The sequence below is a fragment of the Embiotoca jacksoni genome, unplaced genomic scaffold, assembly GCF_022577435.1.
Source record: "Embiotoca jacksoni isolate LCO1_2020_lvr unplaced genomic scaffold, fEmbJac1.0.p SCAF_30, whole genome shotgun sequence".
NCBI lineage: Eukaryota > Metazoa > Chordata > Actinopteri > Embiotocidae > Embiotoca > Embiotoca jacksoni.
Window position 1 is genome coordinate 4,603,740 of NW_027185382.1, and position 25,894 is coordinate 4,629,633.

The 25,894-nt window shown below is 42.5% G+C and overlaps 1 protein-coding gene across 2 annotated transcripts; it reads left to right on the forward strand.

Moving 5' to 3' along the window:
- The first annotated feature begins 152 nt into the window (after window positions 1-152).
- ahr1b (aryl hydrocarbon receptor 1b) lies at window positions 153-25,261 on the forward strand. 2 transcript variants are annotated; one of them, XM_069164057.1, is made up of 12 exons: window positions 153-493; window positions 614-701; window positions 1,933-2,120; window positions 6,838-6,953; window positions 9,483-9,572; window positions 11,219-11,342; window positions 12,672-12,808; window positions 15,076-15,281; window positions 15,389-15,498; window positions 17,807-17,948; window positions 18,035-19,556; window positions 21,868-25,261. In XM_069164057.1, the coding sequence occupies exons 2-12, from the start codon at window positions 661-663 to the stop codon at window positions 22,024-22,026; spliced, it is 2,835 nt and encodes a 944-aa protein (XP_069020158.1). In that variant the 5' UTR covers window positions 153-493; window positions 614-660; the 3' UTR covers window positions 22,027-25,261. The 2 variants fall into 2 exon arrangements, with proteins under 2 accessions (XP_069020158.1, XP_069020157.1); XM_069164056.1 differs by having other exon boundaries at window positions 153-701.
- Window positions 25,262-25,894: the final 633 nt, after the last annotated feature.

The following is a 25,894-nucleotide window of genomic DNA, read 5'->3' on the forward strand; positions in this document are numbered from 1 at the left end:
ACGAGTATGCAAAATTACACTCAAATTGGAGGCTCGTGGATTATTTCGTTTAAATCTAAATTAAATGTCGACCGTTATTTATTTATTTTGGTGACGTCACCTTGGACCTGCCGCGCGCTCCCGAAGTCAAATCAGTGCCTGCGGAGGAGCGAGCGGCTCTCTGCAGCAGGAAGGACAGGGAGGAGAGCTTTAACGGCTCAATTTACCGGGCTTTCGATGAGAAATTCGCCCTCAGGATGTGATAATTAAAGGGGATTTATTTTTTTCCTTTTTCTAACAGCGGAACCTCCGCAGGTTTTTGACGCGCGCGGAGCGCCATGGACGAGAAAACCGGAGCGATTAAACTCCGATGGCACCGCTACTACTTCGAAATTCATGACTGTTTTCCCGAGTTCAAACAGTGACATTATTTTTCTTTAAATGTCAGGCCACTTCCGCAACCCCGAAGCTTTGCATTAGTAGCGTAAAACAAGTTTCAACGGGTTTCCAGACGGTAATTGACGGTCCAGCGCGCATTACGTTTATCTGTCAGTCAGTGGAAGCAGATGAATCACATGCAGGTGATTTCTGGGAGTGGTTTCTTAATGGCCTCTACTGTCTGTGGCTCCTGCAGGTTAATGGATTTCCTTCACCTCCTTCAGTGAATTAAGTTAAACGAACATGTATGCTGGACGGAAACGAAGAAAACCGGCTCAGAAAGGGTAAGTTATGGGACACATCCACACACACAGACACTAATTCAAGTCATTTAAATCATATTGGTCACAAATATGTGTTTAGAGCAATAAATATCATGTAAATAGGAAATAAATGCATTACAATGCAGTTGCAAGCGGCATTTAATCTCCTTCTGTGGACACCCATTACTGAAAGCTGCTGTACAAACAGATAATTAATGCTAATATAAAAAGAACAGGCGTATTCATATAAAATATATATTCAAAGGAGACCCGACTAATAATATTGTACGTTGCCCCTTAGCTATGAGTTCGTGAGACATAATCCATTGGACGTCTTTAAAGGGTTGATATGCCACAATGCATTTGGTAGGTCTGTTTTTGTTGTATTTTTTAAATACTGATCCCTTAAATGAGATTTAGTATGAAAACAGGCCATTAATAACATCAGAAACTGGATTTTGTTATTAATCAATATTTATGTGACATCAATATTTGCAAATACATATCAGCCATCATTCATAACTACATAAATATTTGATGATATTATTTCATGATTTTAGACTCCTATTATTTCTCGAGTTGTAATTGATAGAACACAGATAATGAAGGCTAAACAAATGTAAATATAAAAAAATGCAAAAGCAAATTTAATTTAATTATAATAATTATTGCCATTGTAAGCAAGCTAATGTTTAATATCTTGCAAAGAAAATGCAATTTTCATATTCTGATAATTATTTTCAGCTGTTTTGATCAAATAGTAATCATGTAGGTTACTTTCCATTCAAACAGACAAAAAAAAATGCCGGCCACGGCTTCTTTATTGTATAATTTAGTGGGGAAGGTTTAGGGAAACCTGACTTGCAGCTCTGAGTGACCAAATCTCTGTTTTTTGCACCGCTTAATGCTACAAAAACCTGTTACGCATTTTAGATAAAGCCTCAGCTCTGTCTGGAACCGATTTCAAACTTGTGAATCCTTTATTTTATTTGTGAAACTGCTCTGCAGTTAAATGTCCCTTTTTTTCATTTTCACCACTGAGAACCTGTGTTTCAGAAAGAAAGAAGGCTTGATCTAAAATATCGAACAGGTTTTTGCAACAAACAGAGAATCAGTCGCTCAGAGCTGGAGGTTACGTTTCCCTTAACTTCCTCATGAAGTGCTGAATCTGAAGCTAATTTCAGCATCAGTACAAAACAGTGTAACTCTATTCATGATTTGCTCATAATGATTGTGTTCCCCACATTTCCAGAGTCAAACTGACCCTTGCTGAAGGCGGCAAGTCCAACCCGTCCAAACGCCACCGCGACCGCCTGAACTCAGAGCTGGACCGGCTCGCCAGCCTGCTGCCCTTCTCCGAAGACATCATCTCCAGCCTGGACAAACTCTCCATCCTGAGACTCAGCGTCAGCTACCTCCGCACCAAGAACTTCTTCTCAGGTAGGAAACGCAGCTACGTCACAGAAACACATGACGCTTTGCAGAGCTGCTGCGGGTGTAGAAATAATAAAGAGTGCAAAAAAGCTCAGTGGAAAAGTGATGATGTGCCTGAGAAAATATAACAAAACGCTAAATGGAAAGCAGCACATTATGGATTGTAAAGTGTGGTTTAAGAGCGGTGACAAGACACGAATCGTGAAATGGAGAAAGAAGGAAAGAGAAGCTGGTAAATGTCATACAGGAGCTTTGAAACAGCTGCTTGCCCTTTTCCATCCACGCCTACTGAAATAGCTTTTCACACCTCAAAAAGGACCCACAGACACAGAGGCAGGAAATGTGCAGGATGAGACGGGACTGGGAGGCTTCGTGTAGACAGAAAGAAGGTCAAGGGAGGGTTTCTGGAGGCCGAGTGGGACAGGAAGGTTCAGAAAGGAGGATCTGGACAGTCGGACAGGATGTATTGTTTTGGGAAAGTGCAGATATGCAACTCAGACGTGATGAAGGAGGCTCTAACCCTCCATGTGTTTCAGGTCCTTAGTTTTTACTTTAGACCAAGCCATATTAATATCTCATCAGTCATATCTCTGCCTGCTGTCAATGATTCAAATCAGCTTGAGGAGTTTATACAACAAAGTGGGATAGATTGTTTCAGGGATAGTTGGTGTTTGTGTTTGTATGGCTGCAGGATGATGGTGGTTGGTGGTACTTTGGGTTCTGTGGGGAGTTTAGAGGTCGTGACCTCTGTGTCTGGGCTCTCTGTGATTCAGACTTTGTTTAAGAAGCGGTAAAGTGCTGAGGATCAGCTTTGTCGAGGAGTTAACAGGCTTACAAGCATAGCAGGTGGGTTTTTGGGATATGTGTGTGTGTGTGTGTGTGTGTGTGTGTGTGTGTGTTTGGCAGTCTTAAATGTGTGTTCACAGATTTGCCATTAAAATCAGATTGTAGTTCAGTCCAAAAACAACAAATGGCTTTCACAAATCTACTCAACCAGAAAAACCCTTCTGAATGTGGAGAAAATGTTCAGTACAATAAAGTGAATACAAGTCCAGCAGTTTAATACATACTTATTGTCTCCATTTAATAACATTTGAAATGTTTTCCTCGTGTCTCTTATCTGTGTACTGTTTGAGTATTTAGCTGTTCAGCAGATGTTCTAAGCAGCAGCTTAAAATTACACACCAGCTGTAACCTGCAAGTCTGATTAAAACCACATCAGACCTGCTTGTCACATGCTGACCCTGCAGAAACAGGCCAGCATACCCGCCTTCAGCCCACCACCTGAACCTTGGATGACCCCATCCCGTCCCAATGTCTTAATACAACACAAACATATTGTAGGTCAACTATTCTTGCCCGTGGCCACAACATGACCCTTGTCCCAAAGTCTCAGCCACGCGGTAATGTAGGTCTATGGAGACGGCAGCATTACTGTGAGCAGAGCGGAGATGAAAACACTGGATAATCTATCCATGGACGCTTAACAGGCCTTTGAAGAGCGGGGGGGAAGCACAGATTGAACAAAGTAGAATCCACTTTCCACATCTTCTTAAAAAAAAAAAAAAGGATTACAGAAACACAGGTGTCACAAACACTGAGACATTTAAAGGGAACTTTTAAACCTAACGTCACTTATACTTCTGATTTGTGGAGGTCCAGACTCGGATCTGTGTGTTCAGGTCAAACTGATGGCTTGTGCAGGTCACTTATCATCATGTAGAAGAAACAGCTGCTGCACCACACAGCTGCTCAATATTTCAAATCAGAGCTTTATCCATATAGACTCACAGCAAATCAAGAAATATTCACAGCCATTAACTGAGTGTTTCCTTTTGTTTTCAACTGCAGGCTGCCTTTTTGAGAGACTGGTTAGAGTCCAGAGGAAGTTTAATGGCTGCACTGGTCGTCCCACTGTGTGTGTGTGTGTGTGTGTGTGTGTGTGTGTGTGTGTTCGTGTTCACATCTGTCTCCATGTGAAGCCATCTGCCAAGTACTTAAAGCAGATTACTTCTTCCTAACGTAACAGCAGCATTATTTTCTGTCTCATGCTGATCCCTTGATGTTTATATGTGTGTGTGTGTGTGTGTGTGTGTGTGTGTGTGTGTGTGTGTGTGTGTGTGTGTGTGTGTGTGTGATATCATGCCTTTAACCTTGATGTTGTAAAGGTGAGAAAATATGTGAAATGTTAACATAAATTCCTGTATTATAATGATATTTTACACTAGATAGCTTGATAGAGAGGCATATTTAATTAAAATGATAAACGAAAGTGTCCCTTATAAATATTTAACACACGTATTTAAGCCCACCACTCATAAACAAGTTGTAGTTTGCAGACAGCCCTCTGTTTTCGTCCCGTTGACTCTGAGCCTCTGAAAAATGTACTCAGGTCACTCGCCCTGTGACCTCGGCGTGGTGGGGGAGGAGATGGTGGATGAGATGGGTCGTTGTTTGTGTTGTTGTCCCTCCAGATTGACTCACTGCTGTCTGCTGGTTCTCATCTGCAGGTTGACTTGACAGTTGTTGAGCGATCTGCAGAAGGTCACTGTCAAAGACGAAGCTGCTTCCTGTCAGCTTTGTGAACTAAGGCTTTTTGCAGGTTTTAAATCTCTTTTTTTTTTTTCTGGATCAGGTGCAATTAGTCAGCAGAAAAAGAAGAAGCTGATGTTCTTTTGAGGTGCTTTAACTTCCACTCGAACCGATTTTAACAGACAACAAATATGATGTTATTTATTTGGCGTGAATATTTGAAGCTTGGTCCTGAAAGGTCATGACATTTTGTCATTTCTGGCTGGGTAATAATTCATTGTTATTTCTCTTGCGATGTATTTTCATTCCGGAAACAAAATGACAGCAATTTAATCAACAGCAATCCGGATAATGAGATCAATAAGTTGTTTTTAAAATGTTGCTGCTTTTAACTTCCTAAATGTGACATTTTGCTGCTTGTTTCAGTTTTAATTTAATCTTCATCATTGTAAATATAATATGTTTGGTTTTGAAGTCATCGGTGGACCAAACAAAATATTTGAAGGCCTCACAGTGAACTTTATGAATCAATAATGTATTGAAATATACATGTCCTGTTCCCATTACCAGTTTCTCTTTTGTACAACAGTGAAGTGTTTTGTCGCGGCGCGCTGGATTGGAAACCACAATTTAGAACACATTGTCTGTTAATTATACAATTAAAATCAGTGACACCTTCCAAATGACTTTCCGCTGGATGTTTTCCTCCTCCAGGCTGATGCCCTCAGAGGCCAAAGACCGGCTGTTGTGATGTTTTAATTGTCTGTTGGTGTCCTCGCCGCCCTCCGTTATGCCAACAGATGTCCCTTCCCCTCTTCTGCACCGTCGCCTCGGGGTGTTTTTTCTTGCCGGCGGCTCCCGTTCATGACGTCAGGCCGCAAAATATCCCGTCCGCCCCTTTCAGCTCTTAATTATTGATAGCGCACACGCTTTTTTTATGTTCCCTCTTTGCCTTGTAAGCTTTAACTACACTGAGTCACCGACAAACAGCTTAGCGAGGAGTCACTGCTTCAGTTCAGGAGTCATGAACCACAATTTATTCACATCATCAGCTTCATGAGTAATTTAATGACAGCAGGGAAACAATAACAATCAACTGTGAGTTTTATATTCATCTTTATATTAAAGGAACACAGCTCGCATTTACATGAATTAACATGGAAGTAAACAGAAAAAAAAAAGAGAAAACCATTAGTCACACAGCTTTCTATTTATTGATTTCCATAAATAATCAGAAATCTGTCATTCACTTTCATATGAGCAGCTTTTAATGAAATGTGTCTTGTTGACATTGAAGCTGGTGACTTTAGTGTGACTCCGGATCATATTGAGGTTTGTGGTTGCTTTCTGTCCTATAAAATGACCTCAGAGGCTGGTGGACATTCATTATAATAATGAGATATATAGAGTATTGTTGATCGCTGTGGGAAATTTGGGTCACGATCAGAAGGAACCGTTTAAGCGGTGCAACCTTCGGCCTCAGCATTGTCCGAGACTTCCTCCTCCATTAAGGTCTCCACTGCTGCTCCAGAAAATCTCTTGTTTTTCTCAGACTCAGCCAACTCAAACAGATTTTATCCCCGGGGTCAGAGGCGCACGGCTGGCTTCCATGTTTTTGTCTCAGGGGTCAAAGGTCACCGAGAATTTGGGGTTTTTCATCTGTCTGACAGTACAGGAAATACTTCAGTCACAATAACTGTCAATAAACTTTAAAAAGACGGTAGTTGTGTTTATTCAACACGCCGAATATTTGTTGATATCCGTCTGCCTTTCTCTCCCAGTTATCCAGATGTAATCTGTATTTTTCCATTTGTCCTGTGGTTTTCCGTCTCAGGCGGTCCTCTTTCCCTCTTCTCAGCATCTTTGTAGGTGTTACCCGCTCTGCCTTGTGTCCTGAAATTCCCCCCTCTGTCACTCGCACTGTCTCCTGCTGTAAAGCCGTCACTCCCAACGGTCCTCCATTATAAACAGCTCTCCTCCTGTCAATATGGGGAGCATTTCAGTTTAAATCAGCCTGTTTATTTGGACCGTGCGTGTTACCAAAGGATGCAACTGCAAAGGGAAAAGTCAAACAAACTTACAAATCAAATTCAGCTGAACTGTAATTGCCAGAATACTGGAACATGAAAACAGACTGCTGAAGAGATGTCTGCCAACGTCCATCACTAACTTACGCTCTCTATTTCTGTAGTGGCGTTGAAGAACCAGCTGTCCAATGGAGTAAACAAGAGTATTGATCACAGCAGTGGCAGCCAGACGGCAGGATCTACAGATGGCCGAATACCTGAGGGGGAGCTGCTGCTGCAGGTCAGTGAGAAACAGACAGCTCGGGCCAACAACAAACTCTACCTGCTGACATCCTGTTTTATTCCTTCTTATGTCACTGCTCATCATATTTACTTCACTCGTTGTTTCTGCTGCATCCAGGTGGCCAAAAAAATAAATGTTATTGCAGGTTTTAAGAGGTTTTAAGTCATGAAAAGTGCAAAATTTTGAGGAATAATTAAAGTAAAAAACCTGTTTGTTTCTCTGCTCCTTTAGTATGTGTGATGCAGCTATGAACTGTATATGTTAGAGACACTCAGGTGTCTTCATCATTAAAACCAGCCTGAAACTGCAGCTCACCTATTTATTATACAGATGTTGAATACAGAGATGGAGAGAAGGAAGCAGATTTTTTCTACTTGTATTGATCCCAGACGTGGAAATCAGTAAGCAGTAAGAAAGGCCGCGGCTTCCTGCCTTCAGCTGCTCTGGCCCAGGACAGACACCGGCCCATGAATTATACAGAGCCGGTGAACACATCTATTATTGAAGCGAGGGGGTTTGGATGGACCATGTGTGTTGGTGGAAATAAACTAAAAGCATTTAAAGTATTCTTGGATGTTTCACAGTATATCACCAGATCTTAAACACACCCCTCACTGAGTGTGTGTGTATATATTTGTAGGAACTGAGATAAAGAGGGATTCAAGTCAAATTTATTTGTAAGCGCTTGATGACAATGTTTCTGTGTCAAACAGAAACTCGACAACCTTTTGGAAACAGTCATGACACAAGATGATAAACGCTGAGGCAGGAACAGAGACAAAGAGAGTTTTCCTGTGTTTTGTTGGCAGTATTTGCTTTCATTGGGTTGTCGGGGAACATACTGACAGAGACAACAAACACCACCGCGGTCTCTCTAACACACACAATCTCAGGAGAGAGAGGTTGACCAAACACGAGAGGGAGGGAGAGGGATGTGTTTTCTGCAGACAGATGGATCTACAGTAAATATTTACACACAGTGCATGTATTCCACTCCAGTCTATGTGTGTGTGTGTGTGTGTGTGTGTGTGTGTGTGTGTGTGTGTGTGTGTGTGTCAGACACACTGCAGCTTGAACCTTCTGACCAATTTTTAAAGGTCAAACCTGAATCTGGTGATCGATGAACCTTCGATTCTGTTTATTGGTTTCACATCTGGATTTTAACCCATTAACAAAAATAAAATCTCTGATGATTCAGTACTAAATGACGGGGCCACCTACCCACACTATATGTTGTTTATATGTGATGTCACTTTTCTGCCAATAAGGTTTCCAGCAGGGAGACTCTAGTTTACATTCTTATTTTTGAACATCAAACTCTTTACATAGAAACCACAGCTTATTTGCAGGACAGATCATGGATCCATCTGTGTATATTAATGTGGTACAGTATAAAGGCAGCTACTGTAAATAATGAGCAGCCTTCAGCCAATCAGGATGAAGTAGTACAGTAATATTAGTATAGTAATTTAGTTTCTAAGAGCTTTATTTAAAAAAAAAAATCAGAATTTGTATTTTTTTTCTTGCTCCATTAACGAGTGAGACCCTCCTCCCTCCCAAACGTGAATTATTCAGCTGCTAAGAGAAACTGTTGTGTTTTAGGCCCGATGCTAATGCATTTTTGACATCATGTAATGGATTTTGAAAGAGGTTTCAAAAGGAGATGTTAAGTTTTGACCCAACGGCAACGATACGAATATCAGAAAACTGTCTGAGCCTCCATGTGGAAATGAGGAGGAGTGTATTAGTGCACGTGTCTGTTCAGATAAAGACTGCATGTTTACCGAGCTCGTAAACATCATCATCATCATCCTCATCAGTGAGGTGGAGGCGAGTCCTGGCAGGATGCCGTTGTGACTCTTTGCAGCACCGGGACATAGTGTCATCACCTCCTCTTAGTGCCCCGAGGCTCGAGGAAGACGAAGAGGGAGAGGAGGAGCGATGATGGAGGTGTTAGTCATCCAGTAGTGACCTCCTTCTCTTCCCTCCTCCTCCTCCTCATCGACATGACTTCTCTTTGAACTGACGTCCACTCGACTCCAGCCTCTCATCTAGATCTCCCTCCCTCCGCCCGGGGGAGAAGTCTCATCCCTGGGTTTTAGTTATCTTTGTCTTGTATCCTCACTTCTCTTCTCTCCTGCCCCATTTTTCCTCCTTAGAATTTGAAAGCGTTTGTTCTCACTGGAATTTGATACGAACCCAATAAAACTATCGGGAATGAGGTCTCATACAGCTTAGTCCAAAACCTGCAACACAATGAAAACACACAATTTATGACATATCTATCTGACAGGTTTTAAGATGAGATTATTCCACATAAGTGTAATATTTAGTTTTAGCTGACATTTGTTTTTGTTTTAAGTCAACATGCTGATATATTTGCTGTGCTGACATGTTGACACGTGCACGAATATACACAGAATATCTTCAATCTGTCTTTGTTTTATCGAACATCAGGTTTTCCTTGTGTGAAGGTACCTGCTTCTCTGCCTGCATTATATAATAATCCATGTCTCCTCTCTGCAGGCGCTCAATGGCTTCATCCTGGTGGTGACAGCTGAGGGAATCGTCTTCTTCTGCTCTCACACCATTCAGGATTACCTCGGCTTCCATCAGGTATTGAATCTCTCAGCGTGTGCACCTTGACTTTGGCCTCTTTTATCTTGGTGAGAATAAAACAAAGCTGCTGTATATTTCATTACGTCTACAAATAGGATTTAGGAATCTATAAAAAAAAAAAAAAAAATGACCCCGAAACACAAGAAATTATAGGTAGATGAAGACAGACATTGATCCCTGTCCTTGTACTTAAGTATGGGAATATTTTGGGTTCAGACCTGATGATGCAAAGTGAGCCAACCAACATGCTCTGTCTGCAAATCCTTGTGCATGGGAGCTTTAAGTGCAGCACCTGAAAGAATATTCTCCACAGTGTGTACCGGACTCCAAAGTCAGATTTTGAAAGTACTGAAAGTGAATGTTAAGCTTGTAATTTGTTCATGTTAAACTAAAATGGGGGAGGTCTTATCTTCTAGGCTGCATAGGTGCATGTTGAGAGGCAGAGGGGTGGAGTTCACAACAAGCAGACTCAGGAAGCAGCAAGTGAACGCATCACCCTCAGTGCCCAGAGGATTGAATTGAAAAGTACATGTGCAGCGAGTGGTTTAAGCCAATCTGCTTCTTATTTTGGAGAATGTGTTTACCAAATTATCCAAAGTGTGTTTGTCGGTCTTTCTCACACCCTCACATACACAAACATTAACACTGACACCCTGGATATGAACATACTGTACTCAAACACATCTCATTCTGCCTCCCATACACACGCTTTTGTGGCTGGATCAAGGTGTGAACATCACCTTTCACCCCTCATTTCCCCGTCCACCTGAGGCCCGTCACCTCCGGTCTACCAAACAAAACCAAATCTATGAGGAACCTTGCATTTCTGCTCATGTGTGGTGTTTGGAAACAAGCTGGTGTGGTGTGATGCCCAGGGAACCCGAAGGAGGCACCACCCAAATGACACACAATAGAGCACAACTGAGGAACAAATAGATAAAGATCACTGATCTTATCACCAATCTTTGGTCTGAATATCATGACATGATTATTTCTTCTTGCCTGTGAGGGTCTAACTCTGTGTCACAGAGAACGGTATTGAGCACAAAGTTTGTCTGATACTGTACTGATAAAAGTACAGTTTTTTACAGTGTGTAACTGGTGACGCCCCTTCACTACAGACCCAAACAACAGTTGAACATGAACAGATTGAACAGCCAGAGTGCATGAAGCCCAGATACAGTTTGAAAAGCATTTCACCCAACACTTCTACCTATCAAAATTCCTTCTTGGTGACCCTGATTTGACCCTCCCACACAGGGAGGGTGGTTCCACTCTGGTCCAAAGCCAGGTCATGCTGGGTCTGGACGACAGATATCACAGTCACAGCAGGTCCTTGGCTCAATTTCAGCTATTTGAATTAAACGTTCAGTGACAGTTGATTTCTTTTGGCTCTACTTCAAGGAAAACGGAATGAAACGCACCCCTCAGGCTACCTGCTGACATGTTGTCTCATATCCAGTCTGCAGTAATATAACAAAATTTAATCAGAGCTAAAATGTTTTCCATTTGAACTCTACAACTCTTTTTTTTTCTGAATTTACCATGTTTCTCATGTACTGTGTATTTTTAATGAATGACACCTGAATTTCGTATTTGCAGTTAATGCTGTTGTGCTGAACCCTGTAATGTTTTCCTGGCAGACTGACGTGATGCACCAGAGTGTGTTTGAACTGATCCACACGGAAGACCAGCAGGAGTTCAGGAGCAACCTGCACTGGGCCCTCAACCCACCTGTCAGCCCAGGACCTCACACAGATTCCTCAGGTCTGTCACTATTTTAATGCCAAGTCTGTGATGTGCTTGCGCAGGAGAATCTAAATTAGGTTAGGTTAGGTTAGGTTAGGTAGTTACTTACTTTATTAATCCCCGAGGGGAAATTTTTTCGCTACAGCAGCATACAGGAAGCAATAAGATAATAATAGAATAATAGAAAAGCAATAAAATAGCAGTAAATAGCAGTAAAAAATATAAAATGCACAGTATATACAGTACAGTATATATATCTATATATATTATATACAAACAACCAAGAAACACAGACAACAGTGTTATTGTTGTGTGATGGATTTTGCCAGAGGTGAGTTATTGTACAGAAATTAAATGTCACGATTCTCTAAAAAAGTTAGAAAAACCTGTCAAAGGCAGGCCTGAACATTGCTGAGCTCCCAGGAGCCAGGTGTACCAGGTTGGTGATATATTACTGCTTTAGGCACATTTCCCCGGGACCTTCTCTAATCACACACAAGCTTAATCGGACTTTACACTGACTTTAAAACCCATAAAGTCCTCTTAATGTCTGGCCATTTGATTGGGACATCTGTGTGCTCACGTACAGCTCCTCCTCCAGGTAAAATCTAGAGTTACAGGGCAGGAGTGTGTGTGTGTGTGTGTGTGTGTGTGTGTGTGTGTGTGTGTGTGTGTGTGTGTGTGTGTGTGTGTGTGTGTGTGTGTGTGTGTGTGTGAAAGCAATTCCAGTGTCATCACAACCTAAGCTGGCACACAATAGGCATGTAATAAGCACTGTACATTGTGTGTAAATGTTATAAGATCTGTGGAGCTCCTGGTGGCAGCAAAATATGTTATAATTATCAAGCATGCAGATGCTTCAGTGTCTTATTTCTGTGAAAACTGACAGAAACTCAGGATCCAAACCGAACATCAGATCCAGCAGAGTTCTGGAAACGGATCGCTAAAAAGCCGCAGACATTTCTTTCCCCTTTGTGATTGTGAGGTCGGAGAGAGGTGACCTTTGATGAAAGCCTCCTGAGATGTGGTCTACATTTTATAGTCCACACATACACACACACTTTGCCAAACAGAGTGTACATACGGAAAAATAACCCAGCAGAGGACACATCAGCTTTCACCTGCACACACATGCTCTTACTGTACAAACTGTACACACATTTACACACCTGTCATTTTGAATTAAGTAAGGATCAGCTGCTCCGAGGTCACACACACACACACACACATACAAATAAATACACACACAAGCAACAGAACTAGGTCAAGCCATCTTCTGATGTGAAGTTTTTTTTTTAAATTTAAATCATAGTTAAAATATTTAGGAAATTTGTTTAATGTCCTCAGATGGGGGTTTGGTGTCGACCTCTTCCTGTCTGGTGACCTATAACCCAGAGCAGCTTCCACCTGAGAACTCATCCTTTCTGGAGCGAAGCTTCGTCTGCCGCTTCCGCTGTTTGCTGGACAATTCCTCCGGCTTCCTGGTAAGACTGAAACCTGATTCCAAAAAAGAGGAAGGTGGCTTTGAACTAAGAAAGATACCGTAAATTAACCTTTGTTCTTTGGATTCATGTTTGTGGCCCGTAGTGTGTTGAGGCCTGTTTGTGCTCCCAGCGATATGGCGTGCCACTTCAGTTCCTCAGCCATCAGAAGCCACCATTTACTCCCATAATCCGCCTTAAGAGAACCTCGGGGTCGTGGGGAAAAGGGCCTTAATCCTCCCACTACTCAGAGGAGATGAGAGCACAGGGAGAACTTGCTTAGTCAGGGTTGTTTGCTCCAGACCGGCCACTGCTATCTGAACTAAGACAATGTGTTGCATACGGAGAAAAACACAATAGAGAGGCAGCACAGACGCTGTTGGGAAAACTAGGGAAGGGTCCCCCATGAGCAAGGCACAATATCACACCCAGGGTGCTGCAAATACCTGATTTGCTGTTTTCAGTTTAACAAATATGAGGATACTTTTCTCTGTTTTATGTCTTTGTAAGTATAAAATGCTAATTCATGATAAGAATAATGGATAATCAATAGTGTAAAAAGTAGTTAAATGCAACCTTAGCTTTACCAGCCATGTTCTGCTACACTGCATACTTTAGCTTCAGGACTGATTTCCTTCTTTCAGGCAGCCAATTGGTTTTAATTGAAGTCTAAAAATCAAACAGCAGTAACTTAAAACTTCCTCAAAGCCGCATGCGACATCCTGGCAATTCTGGTATACTGCATTTAACATACAATGAATTGAGACGTACCGAATCTTTTGGTATGGTAGTATGGATTTCGCAACACAGGGCATGTTTCCAACCAAGCCCCGCCCACTTCATGTGCAGAAAATATATCATTCATTAAGGATGCCAATACTTAGAGTAAAAAGCTAATTCAGAAAATTAATTTTCAGGGCCTTTAAGATCACAGTAATCAATAACAGGTCCCGATAGCTGGGTGGTCAGGGGGCAGACCACATGGGAAAGCAGTGAGTTCCTGGTTCGACCTGAACTTCATGTCATTCCCTACATAACTTGACTGTCTCTTTTCTGACTCTAATTAAAAAGACAACAGGTGAGGGATGATAAAGGGGTTACGGTTGCTCCTTTGTGAGAGATGAGAAACGGAGGCCTTCAGCTGATAGGGGTTTCACTTTCTTTCTCTTGGTCAATCCAGCAGGACTCTGGCGGGGGTTTGAACCCGCATCTCTCTGTCCTCCCTCCCAGAGCGTTTGCGTGAGTTGTAAGCCAGGTTTCTGTTTCTGTCTACCGGTCGCTTTGGCTTTGTTTTTCGTAATCCCTCCTGCTATTCAGAGCTAGATTCCTGACATCACGGCTGCAGGCTCTTAAACCCACCAAGGTCAATTAACCAGAGCTAACAGTGAAGGGGGTTGAGGGGGGGGGGGTCTTCACACGAGATGCCATAGGGTGAGAGAAGGACAGAAGACGGGAGAAAGTGCTTTCAGGTTTTTCTGAGGCTGTAAAAACTCCCTGTGGGCTGCTGGTGGTAGGTGATCCAAAACTTGAAAGTTCACTTGGTGTTTGTGAGAAAATCTCCTCTGAGAAGGTCTCCTTAAAGTTGATGTTATATCCACAGAAGAGTTTTCACTGTACGACACAGTTACTGTAGATATGAACAATAAAGATGAATAAAACATAACCTGTTAAAGCTAATATCATCAACATGCTGCTCCATGTTCACACCAAAAAACTGAAGCTCTTGTTTCTTTAATCTTGTTTATCCAGAAATATGAAGCCAATTAAAGATTATTTTAAACTCAGCTAATTAAATACCGGAATGAGTCATCCATGAAAATGTCTCCTGGCACTTTTTCTATGTTGACCAGTTTTTAGGTCACGCTTTTCTGCTGATGGAGAGACTAAATGATGATATGCAGACGTCCCAGTGCCAGTTACTTAAATACTGTACAGAGTCATGTGAGCAGAGTAAACTGCGGGGTTTTCAGTCAGAGACACGAGTGCATTCAATGTGTTTGCAGTGTATTCTGAAGTGGTTTTGCTCCCTACATGACCCAGCAGGATAAATAGGGCTGATGGTTCTCGACAGGGAGAAAAGAAACAGCACTTACATGCCTGCTGTGGAAGCTTGATGGCTGAAGTCTCAGAGGGACAGAAGAAGAATCACAGGCAGCTGAACTGGATTTTTTTTTTTTTTTTTTTTTTTTAAATGACTCAAAGCTTTTTCTTTTGTCATTTGGTTAAATTTTACTCAGTGACAATAATTTAATGAAATGAAATGCTTTCAGGCGTTAAACATCCAGGGAAGGCTCAAGTTCCTCCACGGTCAGAGCCGTCAGCAGTGTGACAGCGAGGGCAGTACCCCGCCTCAGCTTGCCCTGTTCGCCATCGCCACACCCCTCCAGCCTCCAGCCATCCTCGAAATCAGGACAAGGAACATGATCTTCAGGACCAAACACAAGCTCGACTTCACACCTATGGCCTGTGACGCGAAGTACGTCACGGCAAAACCCGAAATGCCATTCTGCGATTACGTTTACTAAATTTTTAATTAATACGTTTGAAATTGTTGCGTGTCCTCTGCTTTTCCTGGATTCTCAGGGGTAAAATAGTTCTGGGCTACACCGAGGCGGAGCTTAGAGTCCGAGGTTCGGGATACCAGTTCATCCACGCTGCTGATATGCTCTACTGCGCCGAAAATCACGTCCGAAGTAAGTCACAGCTGCTCTCCTTTTGCACGCTTTACTACACGATCCACCTCATGAAGCATGAGTGACGCTGAAAGGTTACTGATGCAAATGGCTGCAACGACTGCAGTGAAAACAGGTGTTTGTGGGGGAAACTGAAAAAGTCAAGTCTCTCGAAGGTGCCCTAAACCTTCAGTTGCTGTAATGAAGTTGTTGTCTTTCCTTCTTAATATACATTCATATACAGCATTTTGCATATAAATTATTTTTGTATATTTGCACAATTATTTACCTTATTTTTACTTAGTTCAACACAAAAGACTTTACAAATTAAAAAAAAAAAAAAAAAAAGTTTGTCGAGGAAACTTGTATTTAGAGGAAGGTCCTGTTCTCGTTATTATTTTCCAAACCCATAACATCCAACATGTATTTGTAATTCCAGGCCCAACTAGCATGTTCAGAGGAAGAAGTTTGACACATGAACCATCTGACCATTACTGAAAAATCTATTTTAGGAACTTCCAGGCCTGAAAACAGTGATGTTAATTAGACTGGACATATTAATGGTTATTTTAATATCACAAGTCGGGACGTTTCCAGCTTAAAACTCTGATCCGAGATCAGTCTATAATCTGAGTAGAAGTGTGTTGACCCCTGTCTAATGTTTCCATATTAGATCTGTAACACATGCAACAAACAGACAAACGCACGCTCTGTGTGTCTGTTGTTGATGGAGGAAATCTCAGAGCGAGAGTCAAGTGTCCTACTTAGCTCGTGTACCGGATGACCCGGTTAGTCGTTACCATGGCTCCCCCAACACCGCATCACCGCTATCAGAGACGCTCACACACAAACACACACATTCTGCGCGCATGTAGTCATGCATACAGAAACGGAAATACATGCATATGCATTTGGAAATATAATACAGGGATACGTACATGTTTAGCATGCTCTGATGCACACACAGATGGGAAGCCAGGTTTCCATAAAACACAGACACACATAAAGATCTCCGTGTACATCAGACCTAGATGTAATTTCAATAATAGCAATGAGAAATTCAGTCATAATGAGAATTTTGCAGACATGATGTGAAGTATGAGTTTCCTCTTTGGATTCATGAACACTTTCCTATTTCTTTATTTGAAGGAGGGACAATTACAGATGATTTATTTATTATTTAAACAGAATTAACAAAAACCAAGATGTTTGAAACAGACTCTAAAGTGCTGTGTGCTGACTCAAACGTAATACATCTAGAAACTCGTGTTGAGTATGTTGGTGAGATCACTTACAGTAATGTGTTCAGACTGAGGTGCAGATTCCCTCCAGCTCGGGTTTATTTGCAGTCAGGACAGATGAGAGACCCAGTCGGCAAATAACAGACATTTACTCCTGTAATCCCCCAGATTATGAGCAAAAATCTCATCAAAACAATGACACAGATCAGTACAGATAACTGAAGTCTTGGTTCTGTTGAAAGTGATACCGTGAAAACATTTCAGGTTGTGAGATTGAGTAACATATTATATCTTGGATTGATAATAGAAGAAGCTGTACAAAGCAGAAACTTGCATCTCTGGAATAAGCGGAGATCTCTATTGAAGATCGATAGAAGTAATGTATAGTCCAATTTTAAAATATGTTTAAATATTTACAAATATAATGAAACAAAAAAAAGAGTGATACAGCTTTTAAGTAACTTTATAGGTCAGAGTCTCTGAGATACACTGTTGTTCTCCCTCAAGAAAAGGAAAGAGTTTGTCCACAGGCATAAATATTGTAGTTTGCTCTAAAGGTCAGCAACTTTTACCGCTAAAAATATACAGAGGAGACTCTGAAACTGTCTGAAGATAGAAAAACAATTCCGGGGGTGAACATAGACACAATGTTCCTGTTATACAGTCGTAAATACTTTAACATTTTCCATAGACAGGAAGACTAATCACATTATTTTAGATTCAAAGAGGACGGTACTGATTGTTTGTTTCTCCAAATGCTGTTACATTATGATGCACCGTCTTTGTACAGCTGCCTCAGTGAAGTTTGTTTAGAAACGAGACAGCACAAAAACACAACCTGCGCCACAATTAAACACACAACACTGAGCCGTGGAGATCAGGGGTTATGGGAGATGAGGTTTTGATGATGCGTGTGTTGTGCTGCATAAATGTGTGCAAACAGGACTTGTAACATGTGCATGTAGCCTCCATCTGAGCGGTACGCCCGGGTGAGCAAATGCAGTGTGAGTGTGTGCGCACTGCGGGGCGTTCAGAACGTAAGCAGCAGTGACACGGAACCTCCAACGTGTCGTGTGATGTGATTCCAGTGATAAAGACGGGCGAGAGTGGACTCACCGTCTTCAGGCTGCTCACGAAGGACAACCGGTGGAAGTGGGTCCAGGCCAACGCCCGGCTCGTCTACAAGAATAGCAAGCCGGACTATATCATCGCAACCCAGAGGCCTCTAGCGTAAGTGTCTGTTCATTCCAGCGTCGTTTTTTGTGTTTTACATTATTTATCTGTTAATTTCCTCTCAGTAATAGCTTTATCCACAGGGATGAGGAAGGAGGGGAACACCTGAGGAAGCGATCTATGCACCTTCCCTTTACCTTTGCCACCGGAGAGGCTCTTCTCTACCAGACCGGTTTTCCACTACATGGCTTCCCTGATTCCTTCCAAGGCAAAGCCAAAGGCAGCAAGTCTAAGAAAAGCAAAGTGAACAAGAGCTCTGCAGATGACCTGGACCCCAAATCCCTGCTGGGAGTGTTGATGAGCCAGGATGAGTCCGTGTATGTCTGCCAGCCGGACACAGAGCCCAAGATTTCCTACCACAGCAGCATTCCTGGCGAGCAACAAAGCAAGACAGATGGTTTTGATGGCTTGCTAAGTGGTGACACTTGGCACATTGTGTCTAACGGTGAGGCGGGGAGATGCAACGGCAAAACGACCGGTTTTGACCCTCTTCTGGCTACCCTGGACTCTCTGTCTCTGGACGGAGAGGAAACATGCTCCAACAGTGAGCTCTTCAGCGCTTTGGAGAATCTGGGCCTGAACGCTGAGGATCTGGAGCTGCTGCTTCTGGATGAGAGGATGATCCAGGTGGAGCTGGACCCCAACCACATCCCCACACTCAGTGACCTTCTTACCAACAACGAAATCCTTTCCTACATCCAGGACTCTCTGGATAGCGGGGCAGAGGCAAAGGGACAACAGGACAGAGGTGGGTATGGATCTTCGAGCCATCCATCAAACCCAGACTCCTCCCAAAGTGTCTTCCAGCAGGCATGTTTGACGCCTGCTGTCCCTCCAACTCTTCCCAGCAGCAGGCAGCCCATCGTCCAGCTGTCGCAACAGATGCAGCAACACATCAGCTCAGGTGAGCTGCTAAAAGCTCCAATAGGACATATTCAGTCTGCCTCCCATCCGGGAACAGTGAACACTAACAACCTGACAGGGAGTCCCAACAGTGACTGGGTGGTAACGACGGAGAACCACCAGCATCCCAGCCCCCACACCTATCACCACCCACGTACTGCACTGAAAGCCACACAGCTGAACGGTGAGCACAAACACTTTAATAACTCTCTTCTGGATTCAAGTCAACAATGGCAGCTCCAGCAGGACCCACACTCTGTCCACCTCCAGCCCCATCAGCAGGTAAGCAGCGGGAGCACTTTGTTGCCGGGCTTCCACAATCAGATTCGACCGACGACAAACAGATCTTACATCCCAAATGGACATGCAGCCTTTCCGCCAAACGTGGCAGTGGACCACACAGACTACAGTCTCCCTAACACTCCCCACGCAGACGGCGCAGTACTGAACGGCTTGAATAGGCAGGACGTTTGTCACTACCAGAGTTCGGTGGCCACCGCGCGGCCCCACCAGCTGCAGGCTCACCAGAAACACCAGCAGCAGCTGCAGCAGACTCCGGTTCCAGCATCCTGTTTGTGTCCCACCCAGAACTCTGCACTGGAGTTAGAGCAGCTACTGGCTCTGTCGCAGCCGCAGCACAGCCTGCCATCCTTAGAGGCCTACAGCGTGTTCAACACCACACAAGACTCCACTCACAGTAAGGTAAGAGACACGAATAGCTAGTTATCATGTGGCCGTTATGATTGAATGTAGTCCAGAGGTTGGAAAACAACTTTTGGCAACATGGCAGTGAGTATTTTCCAGCTATTACTATTTTAATTCAGTTTGATTTCATTAAACACATTTATAATCACCTTACCGTACTAGTTCCCTGAAAACAAGGCTGGTGCTCCATCGCTGTGGGCATGTGCGTAATGTTTTCCCCTCCCTCAAGAGTCATCCTGGAAATTAATCCCTCTAAGACCTTCTGTCCCGTGTCAGGACTCCTCTGTCTTTCTCTCTTTATTCTCACCATCTCAAAACGACTACAGCTGCCAGTTCTCCTCAGAACTGTTTGGTTTGGGAGCCACAATATAGACTCCAGCACACTGACGAGGCCTGAAGTCTCTGTTGCCCTAAAATATATCAGTGAACATCAACAAACCAAGGGCTGCAGGATCTACAACCCCAACCCTTCAACCCTGTGCTGTTCTCTTTCACTGTCATGGAAATAGATTTTTTTCCGAGTCAGCACACAAAGGCCCCGGGCTTTCATGGAGCTCCGTGTAAACTGTGATGATGCGACCAGACATGCCATGTAAATAAGACAAGGGAGAGATGGGTCAGAGCAGCACAGCCTGAGCAATAGAGTCGAATAGAGTCAGTAGAAGTTAATGGGTTTTTACAGTTCCACAGGAGGCTTGTTAGATTTGTGCTGAAGGTTTTTGCATGCATGAAATAACCTTATTGTCTTGAGTGGATTTTTTTGAAAATAATATACAGATATGTGAAAATGAAAAGTATGTCAGTTTTATCCCTAATAAAATGTGACCTATACTAGTTGATACTAAAAAAATAATGTGTGCTTTATAAGCCACTGTACAAAAGTAGCTGTAGGGGTTTTCTGGGACAGCTGGAGCTTAAACTCACCTCATAATAACATTATTTGGCTTTCTTAATGAGACTCTATAATGTTCAGGAAAAGCAGGAATTTGTCTTAAGTCCAACTGAAACCTTTTCCAGTAATGACAGAGCAGCGAAGGCTGGGAAATGTCCTCCTCAAAAAGGCAAATCAGCCTGACTACAAAGACGCGAGTAGTTAGAGGTCTGGAGAAATCCCCATCGTAAAACATAACCAGGTAATGAGAGTTGGCCAATTAATGCTGCCAAATTTGAGTCTGAAGCAGAGTTTAAACCAGGAATGTCTCAGCAGCTCCAACAGAAGCAAGTCTGCAGATATACAAAGAGAAGACTATCATGCTGTCGGTTAAACAAGCAGGAGAGAAACAGCATGAAGCTTGTGTGATGAAAAAAACCTGCTGCAGCATGTTTATAACAATGTTATGACATACTGTATTATTGAAATATGTCCAATAGTTTTCAGAGATCAGCTGGGCCTCCCAGTTTCTCTTTCATCACTGGACTGGATTGTTTAGAGTGAAAAACAAGCTCAACAAACAGACAACAAAAGAAATATAATGAAATCTGTGAGAATAGGCCAGAGAGAGGACAGAGCAGTAAAGCAGCAGTAGTGAGAAAGAGTACAATAATGAATAGAATAAGGTCGGGACGGGCCGCGGTCGGCCCCGGAAATGGACGACCCCAGCAGGCATCCATTCATATCCACCCCATTCAGCCTCCACTGTTATTCTTCAGGGTCAGTGGCTGTTGCTGAAAGAAAAATACTGGCAGGCCAGCCAGTCAAGCATGAGCGGGGCTGACCTACAATTTGACTGTCATCATTACCTAATGCTGTGAACACAGGGCGGAGGGGGAGGCAGGCGAAGCAGCGAGACACGGCTCTCTGCTCGGATACAAGCAAAGGCTTCTACTGTAGCTCCATTTATTACGTCTCTGTATGTGAGTCCAAGTAAGACTGAGCTGTCTGCAAAGAACACGATATATATATAATGCTAAAATTTCAGGGCTTCTTGTAGACTGCATCTTGTACTACTTCAGCGCTATCTAGATGACAAACGACCTAATCTGTTTAGAGTGACTGAAGGGGATTACAGTCAGCAACACTCTTGTCTTCCTCCTTCTGTCATGGTGTCTCTCAGCACAAGCGCTCGGCCCACTAAACATCTGCTGCTCAGTGCTTATGACCCGACCCCACCTGCTTCGTGTGATTAAGGTCAACGGTGACTCCAGAGCTGTCAAAGAACTTCAGGACTGACTTTTTACAATCTGTGAATTAAAAATAAAAACACATCTGGATTTTATTTCTTCCTCAAGAGCAGAAATTGTGATAAATATGTGGAAAAGATTAAATAAAATGACAATAGTGTTGTGTTTACATTGTTTTGTCTCTCAGCTGGAGAACGGTTGCCTCCTCAGTGCTGCCAACGCAGCGTACGTCAGAACGTGTCTGATGCCCAACGGAAACGGCGTGGCGACGGGCAACATCCCCGCCTCCTGCCCCGACGGACTCCCCAACCTACAGGACCCCCAGAAATCTGGATTTTTCCTCTGAGGGGGACGAAGGCCGAGTGTCAGAGGAGGTTGTGAGAAGGTACAGATGGAAATAGGAGTGAAAAAAGGAAACTTTCTCTGGATGTGACAACAGCATTTTGTATGGATTTATTGGAGGGTTGAAAAAGAAATTTACACTGTTTAGATCTGGTTCTCTTTTATAGCTTTTGTTTTGACGTCTCGCCACTTGGTCAGACGTCTACCTGTGCCACTCAGAAAACCAGAGTCACACAAGTGACCTAAAGAACAGCCTGCTAAAGAAAGAATCGGGAGGAGGAGTGTTTTTTTACGCCCCGCTGTGCGTTACCAGTAGTGCTCTCACTGAAAGTTTCCATGTCTGGATGAAGTTTGTGCTCTTTACCATCAGTCAGGTGTTTCCAGTTTGCTGACTTGGATTGTTGCTCTCAAGCCAAAACTCACCACTTCCTAATCTGTATATACACGTAAATGATGTCCTCAAGAGACGCCGTTACAGTCAACAACAACCGCTACCGTTTTATCTCGTTGACGCTCAAAATAACTGGTGACAAAACGTCCACAGAATCATGGTTTGTAAATCATGTAAAGTTTTAGTGCCATAAAATGAGACAGAAAATTGGAATATTTAAATAAAGTGGGACTCACTTTCATAATGAGCATCCTTCACATGACTGCTGACCGTTTTTTTTCCCTGCACTGATCAATTTACGATCCATTTCCTACTTTGCAAACGGCTGATGGTTGAAGTTGGATCCAGGCTGAAATTATCTTAAAGTTTCAGAGATGTAAAAAGCCTTTATATCTTGTTTGACAGTTTATTTACCACAGAAAGCAAGTAGTTGATTTATATTTGATTGTCGTCATGTAGACAGACTGGTAGTATTTTAACAGAGTTAACTGAACCAACAGCTGCCTGGAAAGTCTGAAATATTTTACCTTCAAATTCATGGTGTGCAGCGCTTTGAAAAATGGTCTTCAGTCAAATCACAAGTAAAGATTTGAAACGTGTAAAACCACAGTTGGAGATTTAAACTGTCTCTACACTCTGCAGTATTCAAAAGGGAAAAATAAAAACACTCACAAACGAGAAGAACTGTTACAGAAGTGTAAGAACGGGCTGAACATGCTCCGTATGTAAATGAGAGGAATATTTTATACTAACAGCTACGAGACACCAACAGATTATTTCACCATCCGTGCTTGTTTGTCACAGATGTAGGCTTCATAGATCCGTCCCGGTTCTTACATGTCGACAGAAAAGCATTTCATTCTTACCGTAAATGTTGTTGAAATGAGATTTAAAGAGGTGGGAAAAAAAGGATGAGCTGTTGAGAGCTTTTTATTTATAGCTGCCACCACAGACAAACCACGTTGCCTCTGTGGCAGTGGCATCCCAACGTTTATCCTAATGCTGCATTTTAGCCCGTTTGAGGTTTACAACGATGTTGTGCACTTACATGTACGTTACAGACGTAATCATGAAAAGGATCTGATTCGTTTGTCAGTGGCACTGAAATCAAACATCAGAAAGCATTTTTGTTTCCTGACCGGAGACAGTGAAAATCTCCCGTTAATGCCTTTGTCTCTGCGGCCTCGGCCTGTCAGACTCCCACTTCCTCCAACCTGCAGCCGTGTCGTGCGGGAAACACTGAATGCACTGACACGCGCACAGTCATCCATTAAGGACCTAATTGTAAATAATTGATTACAACTGAAGGCAGAAGAGGAAGTGCATAAAAGTTATTTTGTTTTCCTGTCATAACAAAGTAGATTATTATTGAGATGATAATCAAATGTGGGGAACAGGAGTTGGAATCCTTTTTTTACGTTCATATTTGGCAGTAATGCATCAGAGCCAGAAAATCCAACCTGTCGGATTGACAAACTTTTCAGTTCCCATATTTTTAATAGTGATGTTTATGTTTGAAATTCTGGTGCTCATTTATCATCAGAATGAGCTTGCGACTCAAACTACACCCTGCTCAGATTTTCTTCTTAATGTTAAAGTCGAGAAATGTCCCTGTTGGGTTGTGGTATCATAAAAGAGACACTGTGACAGACCATACACGCTGCTCCTGAATACTGTTCTGTATCTCTGTTGGTTCTGTTTGATGTCAGACACTTCAACAACAACAAAACAGATCATAACCTCGACTCATGTCCTGTCAGAGTAGACCGGAGCAGGTGGGGCACGTGCAGCTTCTTACTCCGGAAGTAGTAATTTACACGCATGGATACGTTTCCATCACACGGTTTGTGGTTTCACACCCAATCAGTTGTCGTCTTTTATGCTCGTAAACAAGCAGTAAACAGTCTGATTTTGGTCAAAAACGCGAAGAAGCCGGAAGATCAACGACAGACGAGACAGCATTTAGCATTTAGCACCGACTCAGAAACCAAATGAGAAACGTGAACACACGTGTGTCTGTAGTTGCTCCGTTGTTGAATGTCTTGTGTAAAACTGTAAAGGAAACATGAAGCTTTTATTTCACTACAAAAAGGTGCTTCAAAGTCATATTGGTAGCATTAGCTGGCGACAAACGTCACAACAACAAAATGCATTTACAGATTTGCCTCTTGTTCATTTTCCGTTGACTGTTTTTGCATTTTTTTTTGTAAACTGTCTTTTATTGAAAAACAGATTATTTAAAAACAGTTGTGGGAACAAATGCTGTATGAAGAAGAAAAACATTTATAACTCGTTTTTCCAAACTAAAACAAAAGAATGGTTGTGTGTGTAAATAGTGTGTTTTTAATGGCGTTGTTGCAAGCACTACTTTAAAATAACTGCTCTTACAAACTCTTTTCTCCAGCACTGAAAGTAATCTTGTAGAAAAAAAGCATTTTATGACTCCATGTTGTATGAATATTGTTCCCAAGAGTCGTGTGTTTTATCTTTATGTCCAGTTTGAAGACACTTTAGCTCAAAACGATACGGTGCCATAACAGTAAGACGTACTATGTTCAGTATTTGAAGAGATACAGTATATTTCAAAACACTACATTTTATGTAAAGAAAAGTCTTCTGCTCTCTTTAAAATACACTTTGTCCACAGATTTGAAGTGAAGCCAAACTCTTCGTACGCTGTTTTGTCGTGGTTAATTTTTTAAAAGGCACACAGACTTTATTTTGCTACTTTTCTCACTGAAGGTTGTAGTTGTGCGTGAAAAATATTTTTAAAAATGCAGTTTGTCTCTGAGCCGTGTGTTGAAATGTGCTCTTGGGTCCTGGAAATAAAGGATTTTGTGCAATCACACTGAATCGTTGCCGCTTTTCTGTGTTAATACAGTTTGTTTTGACGTCTCCTGTCTTTTCAGAGCCTGTAGTCCCCCCTCCTCTTCCATCACCTGACTTCCTCAACCCCTACCCCCCCCCTCGCCCCCCGAGCTGCTCCTCATTCCCCAGTCAGCCCCCAGGCAGAGTACAGGTAGCAGCCAGCCAAACCTCAATGCTGAGGCCGCTGAAGGGTTTGACCTCTGACAGTCAGGAAAGGAAAGTTAGGTAAGAAATTATGAGGAAAGTATGTTGAATGCTGAGATTTGCAAGCTACGTGTAGGTCCTGTCAAATACATTTCAGAATGATCATCTGGTCAGCTCAGGTGCTGCGGGTCTTTATTACTTATTCCTTACATTTATGCTGATTCTAATATTTCTGTTAAAAGACTTGGCCATGTTGATTTGTCTGGTAATTTCTGCTAAAGATACATTCATGAAAAAACAGTTATAACTTACCAAAATAAAAGCAGGAAGCAGCAGACAGTAGAGGAAGCGCTAAATAAATTGATTAAACTTAATCAACACACATCTTCAAGTGTGTGTTGATGGACACAAATGTGACATGTGGGAGCCGAACTGCTCAGAGACTTTAAACACTGAAGTGACGCACGCC